The 19,507-nt window shown below is 44.1% G+C and overlaps 1 protein-coding gene across 2 annotated transcripts in view; it reads left to right on the top strand.

The window, feature by feature from the left end:
- Positions 1-19,507, top strand: part of LOC124711841 (N-acetylglucosamine-1-phosphotransferase subunits alpha/beta-like) — a 49,313-nt gene that overhangs the window by 19,565 nt on the left and 10,241 nt on the right. Inside the window, exons 1-4 of one of the 2 annotated variants that reach the window (XM_047242066.1) lie at positions 11,740-11,840; positions 17,811-18,973; positions 19,056-19,208; positions 19,306-19,486. In XM_047242066.1, the coding sequence (XP_047098022.1) occupies positions 17,973-18,973; positions 19,056-19,208; positions 19,306-19,486 (1,335 nt within the window). In that variant the 5' untranslated portion in view covers positions 11,740-11,840; positions 17,811-17,972. Of the gene's footprint in view, positions 1-11,739; positions 11,841-17,810; positions 18,974-19,055; positions 19,209-19,305; positions 19,487-19,507 lie in introns of those variants that run through there. The other variant, XM_047242065.1, reaches the window with a different exon arrangement.

Genomic DNA, 19,507 nt, shown 5'->3' with positions numbered 1-19,507 from the left:
CTGTTTGCATTGGTTTCTCAGCTCCTCCCTCCCACCTTTTCTAATCTTGGGTGATTTCAACATCCATAACCCTTTGTGGGCTGGAACCATGTTCACTAGCCACGGTACAGACCTCGAAAACTTAGTGGCACAACTTAAACATTGCCTCTTGAATACGGTACCCTCACACACTTCAGTGTGGTGCACGGAATCTTCTCAGTAGTAGACCTTCCCATTTTGCAGGCCTTGTCTTCTTCCACCCGTCCACTTGGGGATCCACGATCACCTGTACCCCCCTAATGACCACTTCCAGATCTCTTCGTCCCTCCCTCAATGTCAGCCCCTGGACACCTGCCTGGATGGGCTCTCTCAACAGTGCTGACTGGAATGTTTTCACGTCTGCTGTCGAGCTTGGCTTCTTGCTGCATGGAGATATCAATGAGGCAATCCAGAATACGATTACAGCAATTCCTTCAGCAGCCGATTTAGCAATTCCCTTTTTGTCAGGTCCTCCCCAGTGGAAGACAGTACCTTGGTGGTCCTTGGAATTCGCAGAGGCCATTCGAGATCGTAGGTGGTTCTCCAACACCCTAAGCGTCACCCATGAATGGAGCATCTTTAAGCTGCTTTTGCCTGGGTCTGCCACCTAATAAAAAGATGGAAGCGTACCTCTCCTTCGCAGGTTTGGGTTAAGATCAGACATCCCTGTGGACACCAGACAACCTGCAGGTGTATCTGGCATACTGTAGACGCCATCGCCGAACATTTTGCTCTACACTATGCTCGAGCCTAAGCATCTGAAAATTATCGACCTGCCTTTTGTGTCCTAAAACAGCAGTTGGAGTGAAAGCAATTATCTTTTACCACACATCACGTATGTCCATGTAATGCTCCATTCAGTAAGTGGGAATTTGTCAGTGTTCTTGCCCACCATCCTGATAGAGCCCCAGGGCCAGACTGTATCCACAACCAAATTATCAAGTACCTGCCAGTGGATCATAGCGTCATACCCTTGCCACATCTAACTGTATCTGGTACAATGCCAAGTTCCCATCACAATGGCGAGGAAGCGTCATTGTCCCGCTACTGAAACTGGGTATGCACCCTCTAGAGATGGACATTTGTTACCCCCAGGGCGTCCACAATTCTTTTGTGGATACGTGTGTAGCAAGCACAGGACCCCGAGCTAGTCTGGCCCTCTTTCCTTTCCGCCGGCCGCGGTGGTCTAGTGGTTCTAGGCGCGCAGTCCGGAACCGCGGGACTGCTACGGTCGCAGGTTCGAATCCTGCCTCGGGCATGGATGTGTGTGATGTCCTTAGGTTGGTTAGGTTTAAGTAGTTCTAAGTTCTAGGGGACTGATGACCACAGATGTTAAGTCCCATAGTGCTCAGAGCCATTTGAACCATTTTTCTTTCCTTTCTGGGGTGCATACCCACCTTTTCCACATCCTTCCCCATCCCCCATCCTTCCCCATCCTCCCCCCCCCCCCCCCCCCCCCCCCCCACCCTCCACCACCACCGCCTCTTCCCTTCCCTTCCCTTCCTCCCGCTCTGGGAGTATGTTTAGTGCTTATGCCTGGAGAAGGACACTCAAAACTGTCTCTTTTCTTCGCTTTCTCTGCTGGCAAGTCTTCGTCCTTCCTTTGTCCTTCTCTTTTCCTTACCTCTTCTCTTTATCATTTTCTCCGCTGCGGCGTTTGAGACCTCTCTTCTTTCCTTTACTTTTCTTTGTTCCTCCCTTTCTCTTTTTTCCTCCCTGTGCGTGTCTGAAGGTCGACCCACGCATTCCCACGCATAGCCGGTGACGGGGGTAACGTGTAATTCCCCACCCTGGGTAGACAGGAAGGACATCTACATACCCCCTGGTAACGGCCAGCCCCAGGGAGAGGTCATTACCTGAGCTGATACCTTCCGAAAGTGCCGATTGGTCCCTCCATCCGTTTCTCGGGAGGTGTGACCTGATGTGTGAACAGTCACCTAAGTGTGAGTGCCCTCAGAGAGGGCCCCCACAAGGGAGGAGCATGCCATCGGAGACGCCGGTAATCATGGGGGATTCTTCTGCAATGGTTTCCTCATCATCTACTATGTCTGCTCACAAGCGAAAGTTAAATAAGTCTCAGCCACGGACAATTCTTCCATCAGTGCCACAGTTCCTCGTTGTTTCTCGATCGGACGAAGGTCAAGACTTCCCCACAGTCAACCCTTTCATTATTCAGAAAGGTGTGGATGCAATTGCGGGTCCTGTAAAGTCTTGTTCCCGATTACAAAATGGCGCCTTGTTGTTAGAAGCAGTCAGTGCCCTCCAGCCACAAAAATTGCTGCAAACTTCTCTGCTACACACCTTCCCTGTCCGGGTGGAAGCGCACCACACTTTAAATTCATCACACAGGGTGGTTTATACACGCTCCATCGATGGATTGTCCGATGAGGAAATTCAAAGCTACCTGTTTGCCCAGGGCGTAAACGGCTGTTCATCAAGTCGTGAAAAGGGTTGACAGGGACTTGGTTCCAACCCGTACTATCTTCTTGACATTTGACAGAGCTCAACTTCCATCGAACATGAAAGTGGGCTATGAGATAATTTCCGTTCACCCTTACATCCCAAACCCTACGCGTCGCTATCGGTGTCAGCGGTTCAATCATAACAGCCAGTCCTGTTCCAATCCGGCCAAATGCGTTACGTGTGGCAAGGATGCCCCTGAGGGTGCTTGTCCACCTCCATCCCCTCGTTGCGTCAACTGTATGGGTGACCGTGCTGCTTCCTCTAGAGATTGCCCCATTTTTAAAGATCAGCGGCTCATTCCCTCATCTTAACCTCCTGTTTCCAAGAAGGCTAATAAGAAACCCAGTTCCTCTCCTTCTCCGCCACGGCGTGTCTCATCTACAGCACCATCCGGTGGTAACCGCCCTCGGCCGTCTTCTGTGTCGCCGAGGCGCACTGCTGGCGGCCGATCAACCGGCCGATTGCTGGTGGCAGGAGCTGCTCCTGAACAACCTATGGATCAGGATCTTCTACCTTCGGCTGAATGCTGTTCCACGCTGTCGGTCGCAAGCTCTGACCAGTCGTTGAGTTGAGGGCAACCTTGGTCACATTCTTCCCTTTTCTGTCCACCCTATGTCCATTATCCATTGGAATATCTGCCGCATTTGAGCCAATTGGGATGAATTGTCGATCCTCTTATGATCCTACTCGCTGATCATCTTCTGTCTTCAGGAAAAAAGCTACGTCCCCATGATCACTTTGTTTTCCCCCATTTTCAGTCAGTCCGATTTGATCTCCCCTTTGTTGAAGGCAATCCAGCACATGAAGGACTCATCATTCTTCTCCATGATACTGTCCATTATCACCCAATCCCATTAAACAGTTCATTCCAAGCTGTCGCTGTCCGTCTTTCCCTTTCTGGTTACACCTTCTATCTTTGTACTGTATACATTCCATCGCCCACACCAATGGCAAGAGCTGATCTCCTTCATCTTCTTGGTCAGCTTCCGCCCCCCTTTTTGCTGCTTGGGGACTTCAATGCCCACCACCCGCTTTGGGGATCTCCACGTCCTTGTCCACATGGCTCACTAGCGATAGACATCTTCCACCAAGCAGATCTTGTTTGCTTCAACACTGGGGACCCTACATTTTTGTCAGCCTCCACAACAAATTTCTCTCATTTGGACCTATCGGTCGGTACTGTTCCGCTAGCTCGTCGCTTCGAATGGTTTGCTCTTGCTGATACACACTCAAGTGACCATTTTCCCTGTGTACTTAGATTGCAGCCACAACTGCCATCTACGCGCCTGAGACGCTGGAAGTGTGCCCAAGCCGATTGGACACTTTTTTTTGTGTCTAGCAACATTCATTGACCGTCACTTTCCTAGTGTCGACAGTCAGGTCACTCATATTACAGAACTTATTCTTACAGCTGCGGAACGTTCAATACCTCGCACCTCTGATTTGCCCCAGTACCCCCCAGTTCCTTGGTGGAACAAGGCATGCCGTGACGCAATATGTGAGCGGCGAGGTGCTCTTTGCGTTTTCCGCCACCATCCTACTTTGGCCAACTGTATCTGCTATAAGCAGTTACGTGCGCGATGCCGTCGCGTCATTCGCGATAGCAAGAAGGCAAGCTGGGACGTCTTTGCTAGCTCATTTAACACCTTCACTCCCTCCTCGGAAGTTTGGAGTCGGATTCAATGGTTATCTGGCGCGCCTAGTTTCTCCCCAGTCTCTGAGCTCACTGTCGCACATGATTTATTAGTGGACCCCGCGCAATTTCTAACTCATTGGGTCAACGCTTTGCTAAGATTTCGAGCTCTTCAAATTACCCGCCAGCTTTTCTCCCGAAGAAACGTGCAGCGGAAGTGCGACCTCTTGCTTTCTTCTGTCAAAATCGCGAAAGCTATAATACTATTTTCTCCATGCGGTAACACAGGACTGGATGGTATCCACATCCAAATTTAGCTGCATTTATCATAACATAGTCTGCGTTACCTCCTTCGCCTTTATAATCAAATTTAGACCGACAGTACATTTCCCAGAAGATGGTGGGAAGCTATCGTTGTTCCTGTTCCGAAACCGTGAAAGGGCAAACATCTCCCCTCCAGCTATTGTCCCATTTTCATCACGAGTAGTGTACGTAAGGTTTTGGAGCGTATGGTGAATTGCTGTTTAGCCTGGTGGCTGGAGTCCCGAAGTCTTTTAACACCTGCCCAATGCGGTTTCTGAAAGTGTCGTTCTACAGTTGACCATCTTGTTGCTCTCTCCACGTATATCATGAACAATTTTCTCAGGAAACGCCAAACAGTAGCAATATTATTTGATGTGGAGAGAGCATACGGTACGTGTTGGAGGACAGGCATCCTCCGCACACTGTTCTCTTGGGGCTTTCGAGGTCGGCTGCCCCTTCTTCTTTGTGAATTTATGGCAGAGCGCACATTCAAAGTGTGGGTGAACACTACTTTCTCCCAAGAAAACCGGGCACCCCAGGGCTGTGTGCTAAGTTTTGTACTGTTTGCCATTGCCATAAATCCAATTATGGATTGTCTCCTTCCTGATGCCTCAGGCTCCCTCTTTGTGGACGATTTTGCAATCTACTGCAGCTCTCAATGGACCAGCCTTCTTGAACGACGTCTTCAAGGATGTCTCGATCGCCTCCACTCATGGAGCATTGAAACCAGCTTCCGCTTTTCTCCGAGTAAGACCGTTTGTGTCAATTGTTGGTGTCATACAGATCTCTTCCACCTTCTTTACATCTGGGCCTTGTCAACCTTCTGTTTGCGGACTTCACTAAATTCTTGGGTCTTATGTTTGACAGAAAACTGTGCTGGTCCTCCGTTTCCTATCTTTCGGCTTGCTGTCTGTGATCCCTCAACACCCTCTGTGTCCTGAATGGTACTCCTGGGGAGCGGGGCAAGTAGTCCTTCTCCCCCTCTATTGCACCTTAGTGCAATCGAAAATGGACTATGGAAGCATAGTTTACTCCTCTGCTCGGCCGTCTATTCTTCAGCGTCTCGACTGTGTCCACCACAGTGGATTATGTTTAACGTCTGGAGCTTCTTACACCAGCCCTGTGGAAAGCCTTTATGCTGAGACTGCTGAACCTCCGCTGCCCAATCGGCGAGCTGTCCTTCTGAGTCGTTATCTGTCTTCATGCCTGCTAATCTGTTCCATGACGTTTTTTTCGATGCTTCCTGGGATTTAGGGAATGCAGGCCGCCTTTCCTCTCTACTACCACCAGGAGTCCGCTTCTGTCAACTGCTACGTTCTCTTTCCTTCCATTTCCCTAAAACTTTCTTGACAACTTGGGGTACAGCACCACCTTGGCTCCGGCCCCGGACCTGCCTGCTCCGTGACCTTTGTCAGTTTCCCAAGGATGGTACCCCTTCTCTTGTTTATCGTCGGGCATTTGGTGCTCTGTGTGCACAAGTGAAGGATGCCACATTTATTTACACTGGTGGCTCAAAAACATCGTTTGGTGTTGGGAGTGCCTATATTGTTGGCAACACCTGTAATCGTTTTCGGCTTCCCGACCAGTGTTCGGTTTTTACTGCAGTGCTTTACGCTGTTCTCCAGTCTGTCCAATACATCCGTCACCATCAGCAGATATAGTATGTTATCTGCTCAGATTCGCTCAGCTCTCTCCTCAGTCTCCACACTCTCTACCCTGTACTCCGTCTGGTCCATGGGATTCAGGACTGCCTCCAATTGCTCCACTTGGGGGGGGGGGGGGGGGGGGGGTCTGTGTGGCATTCCTCTGGATCCCAGGACATGTTGGCATCTGTGGTAATGAGGCGGCCGATATAGCGGCCAAGGCTGCAGTCTCTCTTCCTCAGCCACCTATTCGCAGGATTCCCTTCGCCGATCTACGGAGTGTTTTATGTCGTCATGTTGCTCTTTTATGGCAAGCACATTGGTCGACACTTCCCAATAATAAACTGCGGGACGTGAAAGCTCTTCCCTGTGCTTGGACCTCTTCCTCTCGAACTCATCGTCGGGAGGAGGTAATTTTAACTAGACTCCGGATACGCAGTGTCTTTTTAGCCATCGAGATCTTTTAAGTGGCGATCCTCCCCCACTTTGTCCCCACTGCCCTCAACTGTGGACGGTGAGACACCTTTTACTTGAGTGCCCCTAATATTAGCAGATGACAAGCGCTCAGCCGATCGCGTTCTCAAGTTTATTAGTGCCAGTGAGATTTGAAGCTCTTTTTGGGGACAAACAACCCCCCTTCTATAGTAGTTTTTTAAGCTTTCCTTCTGTTTTTAGTTTCCCCACTTTTTTGAGTTTCGCTCCCATTACTGCTGGTTTCCAGTTCGGTTTCTTTACATTTTCCTAAGTCACAGACTGGGCGCTAATGACCGTAGTAGTTTTGTGCCCTAAACCTAAAACCATAACAAAAAAATCCCAATTAGTCTTTTTAATGTTCTCTGTAAGCTGCTTGAATGCACGGTGAGCCAGCAGCTGTGTTGGCTCCTAAAGTGCTGGGGTCTTCTATGTCCGTCCCGGGATGGTTTTCGCGAAGGAAATTCCACTACTGATAATCTGGTTTACCTGGAGTCTGCCATCTGAACTGCTTTTGCCTGATGTCAACACCTTAAAGCTCTCTTCGTTGACCACATGGTGACACCACATCCTTGCTACCTTACGGGAGTGTGGTCTTTGGGATCTTCTCCCAATTTCTGTACAGAACTACCTGTTGCACCATATGTTCCGGGTTCAAGCTCATGCTTCCCCCAGTAGCCTCATTACTCAAGACGTGGTCGCACAGTGCTCTGTACTGAGTGTCCCTCTCTTTCTAGTCACCATCAATGGTCTAGCAGCAGCTGTGGGGTCCTCAGTATCACCCTACTTGTATGCTGATGACTTTTGCCCCTAATATTCCTCATTTAGTGTGTGTGTGTCACTGAATGTCAACTGCAAAGCACCTTACTAAAGGTGCAGGCATGGGCTGTCACACATGGATTTTCATTTTCCACTGCCAAGACTAGCGTATTGCATTTCTGTCAACATTGTACCATTCACCCACGACCGGAAGTTTATCTGAATTACCAGCTACTCAATTTTGTTTACACTTATCGCTTTTTTAGGACTGGTCTTTGAGTCTCGGTTGACGCGTAATACGCATCTTCGCCAGCTTAAGGATCTTAATACACTTCACTGCCTGAATAACACCAGCTAGGGTTTAGACTGCATTACTCTTCTGCAGCTTTACAAAGCCCTGGTACAATCCCACTTTGATTATGGGAGTCTGGCGTATGGTTTGGCATGGCGGATACTGGACCTCACACGCCACTGCAGGATTCGACTTGTGACAGGAGCCTTTCGAACTTGACCTGTGAACAGTTTACTCGTGGAGACTAGGGTCTCTCCATTGCGGATCAAGTGCCAACAACAGCGTGTCAGTGATGCTGCCTGTGTCCGCAGCTCCCCGAAGCATCTAAACTACCGTCTCCTCCTTCCAAACACAATAACCCATCTCCCGCATTGGCGGCCCTCAAGGTGATTACAATTGCAATCTGCATCCAGTCTATCCTCTCTGGCCTTCAGTTGTTTCCTCTTCCGCCTCTCCTCTGGATCCAGTTCTGTTACACCTCCACGGTGCATCCCTCGACCGCAGCTTCATCTTGACCTCTCACACGGTTCGAAAGACTCGGAACATTCCGAGGCCCTCTGCCGCCAATTTTTCTTCGTCCTAGGTGCATCCCATAATTTGTCTGCACTGAATGGTTGCTGGTCATGTTGGCTTTGCTCATACTCCTGTGGGATATACTGAACTGCTCTCCTTGTCGGATGCTTTCACTTGGGAGTTGGTAGCCTCTCTTATGTGCTTGAGCATACCCCTTCCTGCACTGGTGGGTCCTTTCTCATCTGCAGTGACTCCTTGAGTAGTTTGCAACCTGTCGAGCAGTGCTACCCTCACCACTCCTGATCATTGCTATCCAGTATTCCGTGTATGTGCTTGAACAGTATTGATGATCAGCGACTTTGGTCTGGACTCCAGGCCACATCAGGATCCACACACATCAGGACCCTGTGGATTGAACTTGCTGATGGCCTGGCCAAACAGGCTTCCAGTAAACTGACTCTTCAGATCAGTATTCCAAAATCAGACCTCTGATTGGTGTTACACCATAAAGTTTTAGGAATCTGGAATACGGAATGGATTACCCTGACGTCATGAAGTAAACTGTGGGCAATGAAGGAGAGTATGAATCTGTGGAGGTGCTCTGTGCAGGCCTCTCACTAGGACTCTACCGTCCTTTGTCGGCTCCGCATCGGCGGTACTTGGGTGACTCATGGTCGTATCCTCTGTGGCAAGAACCACCAGACTGTCATTGCGGTTCCCATTTGACGCTGATCCACATTTTGCTAGACTGTCCCAACATAGCTGCCCTGCCGTGGACTCTTAATCTCTCTCACTTGCTATCCCTGCTATTAGGAGACGATACCTCAGCAACTGACTTGGTTTTATTTATGAAGTGTGCTTTTACCACTCTCTGTAAGGGAGGACCACTTAACCTTATCAGCCCATTGAGGGTTTGGCAGAACACTGGCCTTCTGTGCCCAGACTGGGCTGGAGCTGTCTGGGCTTGGTGGTCCAGTCCGGTCTTCATCCTACATGCTATTCTACTCTTCTTTTCTCTCCCCCCCCCCCCCCCCCCCCTTTCCCCTTCGCTCCTCTTGGGTGGTCTGTTGGACTTTGTCTATGCTTCTCTTCCCCTGTCTGTGTTGTCAGTCTTTCCAAGGCAGTCTTGCAGTAGAGTACCACTGATAAGTTGTGGGGGGCTGGGGGATATATGCCACCTGATTGCACTCTGCTTTCAGGGGATTCTGGCTGCTCTCTAGATGGAGCACCTTGTGCTTGCCCTTCTTTTTTCCTGTCACTATTTCTTCTTTTTGACCCTTACCTCAGCAGGTTTTCTTCCCCTGTGTTTTGTGCAGTAGGCTCTCTTTGATCTGCAGTTGTAGAGACCTGTCTCTTCAAGGACAGAGAGACTGCTGACTTAGTAGTTCAGTCCATTTAAGCAACCAATCAACCAACCAATCCACTTAAGCCTGAAGTCACCAAGCAAGATTTTAATACAATGATGAGGGATTGTAGATGCTGCATCTTTGAGAGTTTCCCAAAAGTCATCCACTTTTTCATGATTTCTCTTGCTATTTTTTGAATCTCCACTGCTAGTAACATAAAACTGATGATGGGTTCAGCTCTATTCTTCTTTTACAAAGGCTGAATCTAGAATCATTATGTTTCAGGTACTTTTTACCACTGGTGTTCTCTTATAGATTCTGTACTTTTCTGAATCTGTTGGGTTTCTGTCCAGGTATCTGGCCTCTTGCAAAGTGTTTCTCTCTTAGAAAATTGATCAGCCACTTTTTTTAAAAAAGGAGCATGCTGGTGTTCATGATTCCAAGCACATGTTCATTCAGGACATATTTCTTTCTTAACATTCTGGGAAGTGCAGACTTTCCTTCACAGATGTTTCAGGTTTTCCTCGATCTGATAACCTGGGCTGCACTGCTCATGCTGGTAAAAAGAGGATTTGTATCCCCAGTTACCTCTTCAAGTAGTCTTTACTCTGTTTCCATCATGTCAGAAGTTGAAACCCAGCTTAGAGGGTGGGCACAGCCCATTCCTAGAGGTAAAACTGAGGTTGTAAGCCACAGAGTTCATTTTAGGACACCCCAGACGTGGAGAACAAACAAACGTCTTTGCAGTCAGCCCTGACCTGTTAGTGTTTATGTATCTTGAGCTTTAATATTACCCCTGAAAGCAGGGTTGCTTCCTCCACTAGCTAAGCCATTCTGATGGTCTCCATCTCTGCCATTGAAGTCTCAGCACTTATTCTATTGTGCCATACCTGGAAGATGTTATATAGGAATGGTTAATCGAATATAGGGTCTGAACGTGCGTAAGTAGTGGTGACAATATAATAAATGACGGAAGAAGTTGTTCAGCATGGATCAAAACTAGGAAATGGCTCACCCATTTGATGTGACTCAGCTGCAGCAATAGAATGGTGTCATTGAAAGAATAATAAAAGTGTTTTAGGTGGCAAGAAAGCCGTGTAAAAAAAATAGTGAATTCAACTTAGAAAGTAGAGAACCATCCATTACGAAGAAACATAGACAATACGTTTGCAGCAGAAAAAAAGGTGTAAAATGAGTACCTCAATCCTGATAATGACTTCAGAGCATAGCAACAATATGTCAGATGTAACTAACAAGTAACACCTCATATTTATTTTTGCAAATATAAAAGAACTGGATGAATAACAAATCTGCTCACCAGGGAGCGGCAAGAGAAAACGTGTAGAAAAGTTAGGTAAATTTGCAAGCTCTTGGAATCAGTGGCAGGACGGTTGAAGGGGAATGTAGAAGGATGAAGGAAAAGGACTGGCTAGATTTAGGAAATGGGTACAGTTACTAAACAGTCATCCCAAAATCCATGTCAGGGGAGCATTACTGGATGGGATGAGAGGGAAAGATTGATTTCTGAGGACTGCACTGGACAAGATTTGAAAACCTGAGAGTTAAAAGGTGGAAAATATGGTAGTAAGCAAGGCAGAGATTACTGAAGAAATATTGTGCAACAGTTAATAAGATCTGAAAGTTAAGTGCATTATGTGTGATATACAGGGGAATTGGGGGCAGGGAAGAAAAAGACAGGTCAGAAAATAAAAGATATACAGAAGACTAAATGAGAGTGAAAAAAAGAAATTGTTACTGAAAAGAAATGCTGAAACCAAAGAAATTAATGTAAATTTAGGCCAGGCGGGTGGCAAGAACCAAGAACACGTTGTGAACTAGTTCCGACTTGCAGAGTTGCTGAGAAACTGGTCTCAAGAAAGAGAATCCAGGTGGCACATGTGGTGAAACAGGCACTGAGGTCAGGATTTTCATATTGTAGAGTATACTCTGCAACAGGATATTGTTTGCCAGTCTTGGTAGGTGTCGTACCAGTGTAGAAAGGTGAGTGGTACTAACATAACATGTGGTACACAGGAGCATAGGGTCTGACCAGGATATTTTCGAGGTTGCGGGGGTTGATGAAAAGCTATTCTAGGTGTCAGATAGAGTGGACCTAATTATAGGGCATGATTTTGGGAAGTCATAACTTTTTCGAAGTAGCTGATTAATAAATAGAAGACAAGAATAATACAGAGTGACAAGTGATGTACAAAAAAGTTTTTTTTTTTTCATAGGAGTCATCAGTACCAGGATCAGAAGTGATGGCCCAGGAAATCTGCTTTAGACTATTATGAGATTAGTGACGGACATCCTGAACTGTTTTCATCCTCTGCAATTGGACACACGTACCAGCTATGGTAGCTACAGAGTGTTGTCAGACTTAAGAGTGCATCTGTCTAGTGAGTTTTAGGAATGAAGCTGATGACTATTGACACAGTAAAGCTTAACACTTGCAAAACATATTGTCTCAAAGTTGACAGAAGTGATCTTATAGACATTTAATTTGAAAAAAAAATTCAAGTGAGCAAGCGAGGTACATCTTAAAACAATAAGTAATAATAGATAACAGTTAGGAAACACAGTTTCCACTTTTTCAGACCACATGCCATTATTCAGTGGTCTGACAATTAATTAATTAATTAATTAATTAATTAATTAAGTTCTGAGGATCTCACCAAGAATAACTATCTTCAGAAATGTGGAATGAATCAAGATATACATAAACAGAAGACAAGAAAACATAGTAACTTATTTTGTATTAACAATAAAGTATCACTGTACTGCTTAATGCTGTTAATTGATTAAATTAGTAAGCTGGCCTGCATGAACCATGGACATTGCCATTGGTTGGGTGGCTCGTGTGCCTCAGTGATACAGATAGCCATACTGCCGGTGCAGCCATAACTGAAGGGTATCTATTGAGAGGCCAGACAAACGTGTGGTTCCTGAAGAGGGGTAGCAGCCTTTTCAGTAGTTGCAGGGGCAACAGTCTGGATGATTGACTGGTGTAGCCTGGTAGCATCAACTAAAACAGCCTTACTGTGCTGCTACTGCAAACAGCTGAAAGCATTGGGAAAGTACAGCCATAATTTTTCGGAGGGCGTGCAGCTCTACTCTATGGTTAAATTTTGGGTAAAATATTCTGTAGGTAAAATATAGTCGCCCATTTGGATTGTTGGGGGGAGGGGAGAGGGGAGGGGGGGGGACTACTGAGGAGGATGTTGTCATCAGGAGAAACAATATTGGTGTTCTATGGATCAGAGTGTGGAAGATTAGATCCCTTAATCACGTAGGTGGGTTAGAAAATTTAAAAAGGGAAATGATTATGTTGAAGTTAGATATAGAGGAAATTAGTGAAGTTAAGTGGCAGGAGAAACATAACATCTGTTCAGGTGTCACAGAGTTATAAATACAAAATCAGAAAGGGGCTGTGCTGGGGTAGGTTTAATAATGAATAAGAAAACAGGAATGTGGGTAAGCTACTGTGGATAGCACAGTGAACACATTATTGTAGCCAAGATAGACACAAGTCAACACCCACCACAGTAGTGCAAGTTTATATGCCAACTAGCTCTGCAGATGGTGAAGAGATTGGAGAAATGTATGATGCGATAAAAGAAATTATTTAGATACCTAAGGGAGAGAAAAATTTAATTGTGATGGGGGCTGGAATTTGACAGCAGGAAAAGGAAGAGAAGGAAAAATATAGATGAATATGGACTGGGGGAAAAGAATGAAAGAGGAAGCGTCCAGGAAGAACTTTGCACAGAGCATAATTTAATCATAGCTAATACTCAGTTTGAGAATCATGTATGTGGAAGAGACCTGAAGACACCATAAGGTTTTAGATAAATTATATAATGGCAAGACAGAGATGTCGAAACCAGATTTTAAACTGTAAGACATTTCCAACGGCAGATGTGGACTTTAACCACAATGTATTGGATGTGAACTGTAAATTAGAACTAAAGAAACTGCAAAATGGTAGAAAATAAAGGAGATGGGACCTTTATAGTTTGAGAGACCAGAGGTTGAGAGTTTCAGAGGGAGCATTGGGCAACAACTAACTAGAACAGGGGAAGGAAATGCAGTAGATGATGAATGGGTATCTTTTGAGAGATGAAATAGTGAAACTTCCTGGCAGATTAAAACTGTGTGCCGGACCGAGACTCGAACTCGGGACCTTTTGCCTTTCATGGGCAAGTGCTCTACCAACTGAGCTACCCAAGCACGACTCACGCCCCATCCTGACAGCTTTACTTCTGCCAATACCTCGTCTCCTACCTTCCAAACTTTACAGAAGCTGTGAGGACGGGGAGTGAGTCGTGCTTGGGTAGCTCAGTTGGTAGAGCACTTGCCCGTGAAAGGCAAAGGTCCCAAGTTCGAGTCTCGGTCCGGCACTCAGCTTTAATCTGCCAGGAAGTTTCATATTGGCACACACTCCTCTGCAGAGTGAAAATCTCATTCATGAAATAGTGAATTCAGCAGAGGATCAAATAGGTAAAAAGACAAGGCCCAATAGAAATGTATGAGACAGGCAAAAGATCTTCACACTTCAAGAATAATATAATAATGCTAATTCCAAAGAAAACATGTATTGACAGGTGTGAATATTACTGAACTATCAGTTTAATATAAAGTGATGGTTGCAAAATACTAACACAGATTCAATATAGATGAATGGAAAAACTCGTAGCAGCTGACTTTATGGAAGATCAGTTTGGATTCCAAAGAAATGTAGGAACATGTGAGGCAACGATGTCACTAAGACTTACTGTAGAAGATAGGTTAAGGAAAGGCAAACCTGCATTTACAGCATTTGTAGACTTAGGGAAAGCTTTTGACACTGATGAGTGGAATACTCTCTTTGAAATTCTGAAGGTAGCAGGGGTAAAACACAGGGAGCAAAAGGCTATTTACAATTTGTACAGAAACCAGATTGGAGTTAGAGTCGAGGAGCGTGAAATAGAAGTGTTGGTTGAGAAGGGAGTGAGACACAGTTGTAGCCTATCGTCAGTATTATTCAGTCTGTACATTGAACAAGCATTAAAGAAGACAAAAGAAAAATTTGGATTAAGAAGTAAAGTGCAGGGAGACGAAATAAAAACTTTGAAGTTCGAAAACCTCTCGAAAGGATGGAAGATGACCACAAAGAAAAGCAAAACAAGTATGATAGAATGTAGCCAAATTATATCGGGTGATGCTGAGAAATTTAGGTTAGCAAATGAGACACTTAAAGTAGTAGATGAGTTTTGTTATTTGGGCAGAAAAATAACTAATGATGGCCGAAGTAGGGAGGATATAAAATGTAAATGGCAATGGTAAGAAAATTATTACTGAAGAAAAAAATTTGTTAATATCAAAATGACATATTGATTTAAATGTGAGAAAGAGTTTTTTTTTTAAAATTGTTTGCATGGATTGTAGCTATGTATGGAAGTGAAATAAATATGATAAACAGTATAGTCAGGAAGAGAATAGAAGCTTTTGAAATGAGGTGCATCAGAAGAATGCTGAAGATTAGATGGGTAGATCACGTAACTAATGAGGAGGTACGGAGTAAAACTGGGGAGAAGAGAGATTTGTGGCACAACCTGACTAGAAGAAGGGATTGGTTGGTAGGACACATTCTGAGGCGAGGGGTAATAATTGTAGAGGGTGACCAAGTGATGAATACAGTAAAAAGGCTCAGAAGGATGTAAATTGGAGTAGTTTTCCAGAGATAAGAGGCTTGCACAAGATAGAGTAATATGATGCATCAAACCTCTCCTGGGACTGAAGACCACAACAGCAACAAATTAGTGAGAGAGCTGCTGCCTCCTCAGTCCTACTATATTTACTGCAAAGCTGCTCTACATCTACAGTAATTTTAGTATTCACTTAATTACAGTGATATTTTTGAAAGACAATATTTACTTAAATCTGTGAATGTTGAGTCCTGTTTATAATACATTACTACAAGGTGTACAACTTTTTTTCCTCCATTTGCCTATAGATTGCGACAACGGTAAGTTGTGGTCAAAAGAAACAGATTGCACACATCAGACAGTTAGCTTCTACCTCGGTCAACACAACCTCATTCGAACATTAGCCGATTTGTGTCTGCATCATAAAGTTGTTCTCGATTGAAAATGTCACTTTACGAGCCTAATTCTCGTCATTTGTGGGAAGTGTTACTATTTTGTTTCAGTATGAAGAAAACAGTGGCTGAGTCTCATTGAATGCTCTCAAGTACATATGGTAAGGACACTGTAAGTGAAAGAATGTGTCGTGAGTGGTTTCAACACTTCAAGAACGGTAATTTTAATGCCGTAGACCGGCATAGTGGTGGAAGAGAGAATGTTTTCGAAAATGCAGAATTGGAGTCATCGCTGAGTGAAGACTTGCGTAAAGCTCTGGAAGAATTGGTGTAATTAGTGGGAGTGGCACAGTGAGCCATTCCAAAATGTCTTGAGGCTATAGGCATGATTGAGAAAGAAGGAACTTGGGTCCCATGTGAGCTGAAACTGAGAGATGTTGAAAGGCATTTGTGTGTTTGTGAACAGTTGCTTCAGAGGCAAGAAGTGAAGGGATTTCTGCATTGCATTGTGACCAGGGATGAAAAATGGGTTCAATTCGATAACCTTAAAGGCAAAAAATCGTGGGGATATCCTGACCGTGCTTCCACATCGAATATTCATGGCTCCAAGATTTGCATTTGGTGGGACCAGCTCATCATTGTGTCTATGAGGTATTAAAGCCAAGTGAAACAACAACAGATGCTTGTTATCATATGCAAATAATGCGTTTCAGCAGAGTGTTAAAAGATAAATGGCCACAATACGGCGAGAGGCACGATAAAGGGATTTTGCAGCATGACAGTGCTCGAACCCATGTTGAAAAAGATGTCAAAATGTGCTTGGAAATGTTAAATGGGAAGTCCTACCCCACCCACCGTGTTCTCCAGACATTGCTCCCCCTGTTCAAATCAATGGTGCATGGTGTGGCTGACCAACACTTCCGATCTCATGAAGAAGTCATAAATTGGATCGATTTGTGGATCGCTTCAAAAGATGAACAATTTTTTCGATGCAGAATACGCACACTGCCCAGAAGATGGGAGAAAGTAGTGGCCAGCGATGGAAAATTCTTTGAATGGTACATGTGTAACCAATTTTGTTTCATTAAAGCCTCAAATGGTGGGGAAAAAATGGCGGAAGCAAAGTTGTACACCTAGTAGTTATAATTTAGCTTTATGACACACTGTGCTACATGCTATGTAATTAACAAAACTTTTCAATACCCAAATCTAGATCTTCAGATAATTTGTAAAACTAGTGGATATTGGTACACAGGGCAATGACAGTTAAACAACTCCTTAATTCAATGTGTTGTTATCCAGTGAACTCAGTTTGTTTTACATCAGTAGTGAGGCTTGGGAATTTTCATTTGATTTGCATCGGCTTTCAAGTTTTCATGTGGTTACAAACTGTTACTTTAAAAAAAAATTGTATGGATTTTTACTTTCCAGAACTGACAGTAAACTTAAAAGCTGGGCAACATCCTCAGCTGCAACTGTCTACTAAGGTTCATAAATATCAATATAATGGAAGGAAACATTCCACGTGGGAAAAATTATATATAAAAACAAAGATGAGGTGACTTACCGAACAAAAGCGCTGGCAGGTCGATAGACACACAAACAAACACAAACATACACACAAAATTCAAGCTTTCGCAACAAACTGTTGCCTCATCAGGAAAGAGGGAAGGAAAGGGGAAGACGAAAGGAAGTGGGTTTTAAGGGAGAGGGTAAGGAGTCATTCCAATCCCGGGAGCGGAAAGACTTACCTTAGGGGGAAAAAAGGACAGGTATACACTCGCACACACGCACATATCCATCCACACATACAGACACAAGCAGACATATGTTTGTTTGTGTGTCTATCGACCTGCCAGCGCTTTTGTTCGGTAAGTCACCTCATCTTTGTTTTTATATATAAGGTTCATAAATATTTTTATAAGATTAATGGCATATTGCCATATTGCCATTATTTGTACACATTGACTTTCCTAAATGCTGGTGGTTACATGTCACCACTTCTTCTCTGTCAGACCATATTATCGTACACACCACAATTGAGACACACAGTACAGTGCAGCACTGAAGGTGAATATTACATTTACCATTTCAGAGTTGGTACATTTGTAAACAAATGATGTATTCATTGCTTATTTATGGCTTAATTCTTTCCTCCATATAATTACAGAATCAGCTCTTTTTCCCATTTCAGTTTGTAATAGTTTATCTGAAAGATAAGCATAACTACATTGTTTACAAATCTGTTTTTCATTCTGTTTGTTTGACAAAATGCAAAATTACTTTTCAGGTATACTTCTCATGGTCAGTTCCAGACTGTTCAGTTTTATGTCCATGGTCTTACATCAATGATGGCTCCTGTGATGTTGCATGTAACACTTCAGACTGCTTTTATGACGGTGGCGACTGCGATCTCGGAAATGGAGATGCCGGAAGTAATGGTGGCGTGGAAATGTATGATGAGAACAACCAGAGCATGGATGCTTTCAATGATGAAGGATTTGACAGTCAGCTCAATTTTGAAGACAATAATGACAATCCATTCAAGCACATAAACTTTTTTGATGACATGGATAGGAAAGAAGGAAGTCGCCAGGAGGATTCAGTAGCTCAACTTTTTAACACCTCAGAAAGAGAAACACTTACAGAAAATACTCTCAGTGCAATTAACAGTGTTGAAGAAAATAATGAATATACTGAACCTGTAGCATCATCATCTACAGCTCCTCATGTTTCTGTAAGTCGCCAAACTAACTATAAATTCCATTATAACTATGACAGAACATTGTCACATGATTCAGTCACCAAATTTCCTGTTGGTTCTAATGAAACTGTAGGACCGCTGACACCAGATAACAGTGTGTCACTTGGTACTGGTCGATTCTCAAGTGTTCCTGATGTAAACAAAGAGGTTGATGTTAATGACTATAACAGCACTAGAACATTTGCTACCAAGTATGTGGGCAAATTTGTCAGTTCTATCAATAGGAAGCCAAACTCCATTGATGATAACTTTCAACTTGCAGATGAAACCAGACATGTGAAAAACGCGGACGGAAGTTCTCACAAAACCAGACGCCAGTCATCTTTGAGGAAAATCGTGAAAGATATGATCAAACAAAACAGGAAAAATTATGGAAAATACCACAGATGGGACAGAACTAATGTTGAAAAAATTATTCCTAATGCTTCTAAACCAAGAAAGGCATTTCTGGAGCGTGTTAATGGCATGAGTGTCACAGAATTTCCTCACGAGAAACAGAATTACAACCAATTACGTGTTTATCGAACACCTTACGGAATATCTCGAAAGGTGCTTAGAGACTCGTTTGCTGGGTCATTGCTCTACGTAAATCGCCTTTATAGCAAGGAATTTGGTTTTGAGGTGCGAAAAGTTCCTGCACATATGCCTCACCTCATAGATAAAAAGATAATGGAAGATTTGCAGAGAAGGTAATAAATATAGTGTTGCAGCACATATTATATATTTTTTTGTGTGAATATTGTACCTTATGGTTATTTATGGTTATTTCAGATTTCAGGACGAATGGCTCTTGACCTCTTCGCATAAGATACGTAGAGCAAATGATATGCAGTATGCTTTCTCTTACTTTTATTTTCTTATGAGTGAAAAGAAGTCGCGATCTGCTTCAGAGATATTTGACATATTTGACACTGATCAGTCAGGGTAATAATTTAATTTTTGTGCTTTTAATTTTGTGCTTTTAGCTGTTCAGCAATCAAATTGTTCATGAACATGAAACTTTTTTCTCTCTTCGTTGCAGAACATTGTCTGACAGAGAAATTAGGACACTTCTGGCGAGACTTTATGAATTGCCCATTGGCTTTCACCGTGTTACAGCCTTTACCAACAAAGTAATAAATTGTTCTAGAACAGTGCCACATGTAGTATATGAGAGAGAAGCATTCACACCGATGTATGAGAGGTACCAGGACTCCAGGCTTGTAGGTAGCTACTCATTAGCT

The sequence above is a fragment of the Schistocerca piceifrons genome, chromosome 8 (assembly GCF_021461385.2).
Source record: "Schistocerca piceifrons isolate TAMUIC-IGC-003096 chromosome 8, iqSchPice1.1, whole genome shotgun sequence".
In the NCBI taxonomy this organism is placed as follows: domain Eukaryota; kingdom Metazoa; phylum Arthropoda; class Insecta; order Orthoptera; family Acrididae; genus Schistocerca; species Schistocerca piceifrons.
The sequence above is the reverse complement of the archived record's forward strand: the minus strand, read 5'-3'. Positions and strand labels throughout refer to the sequence as shown.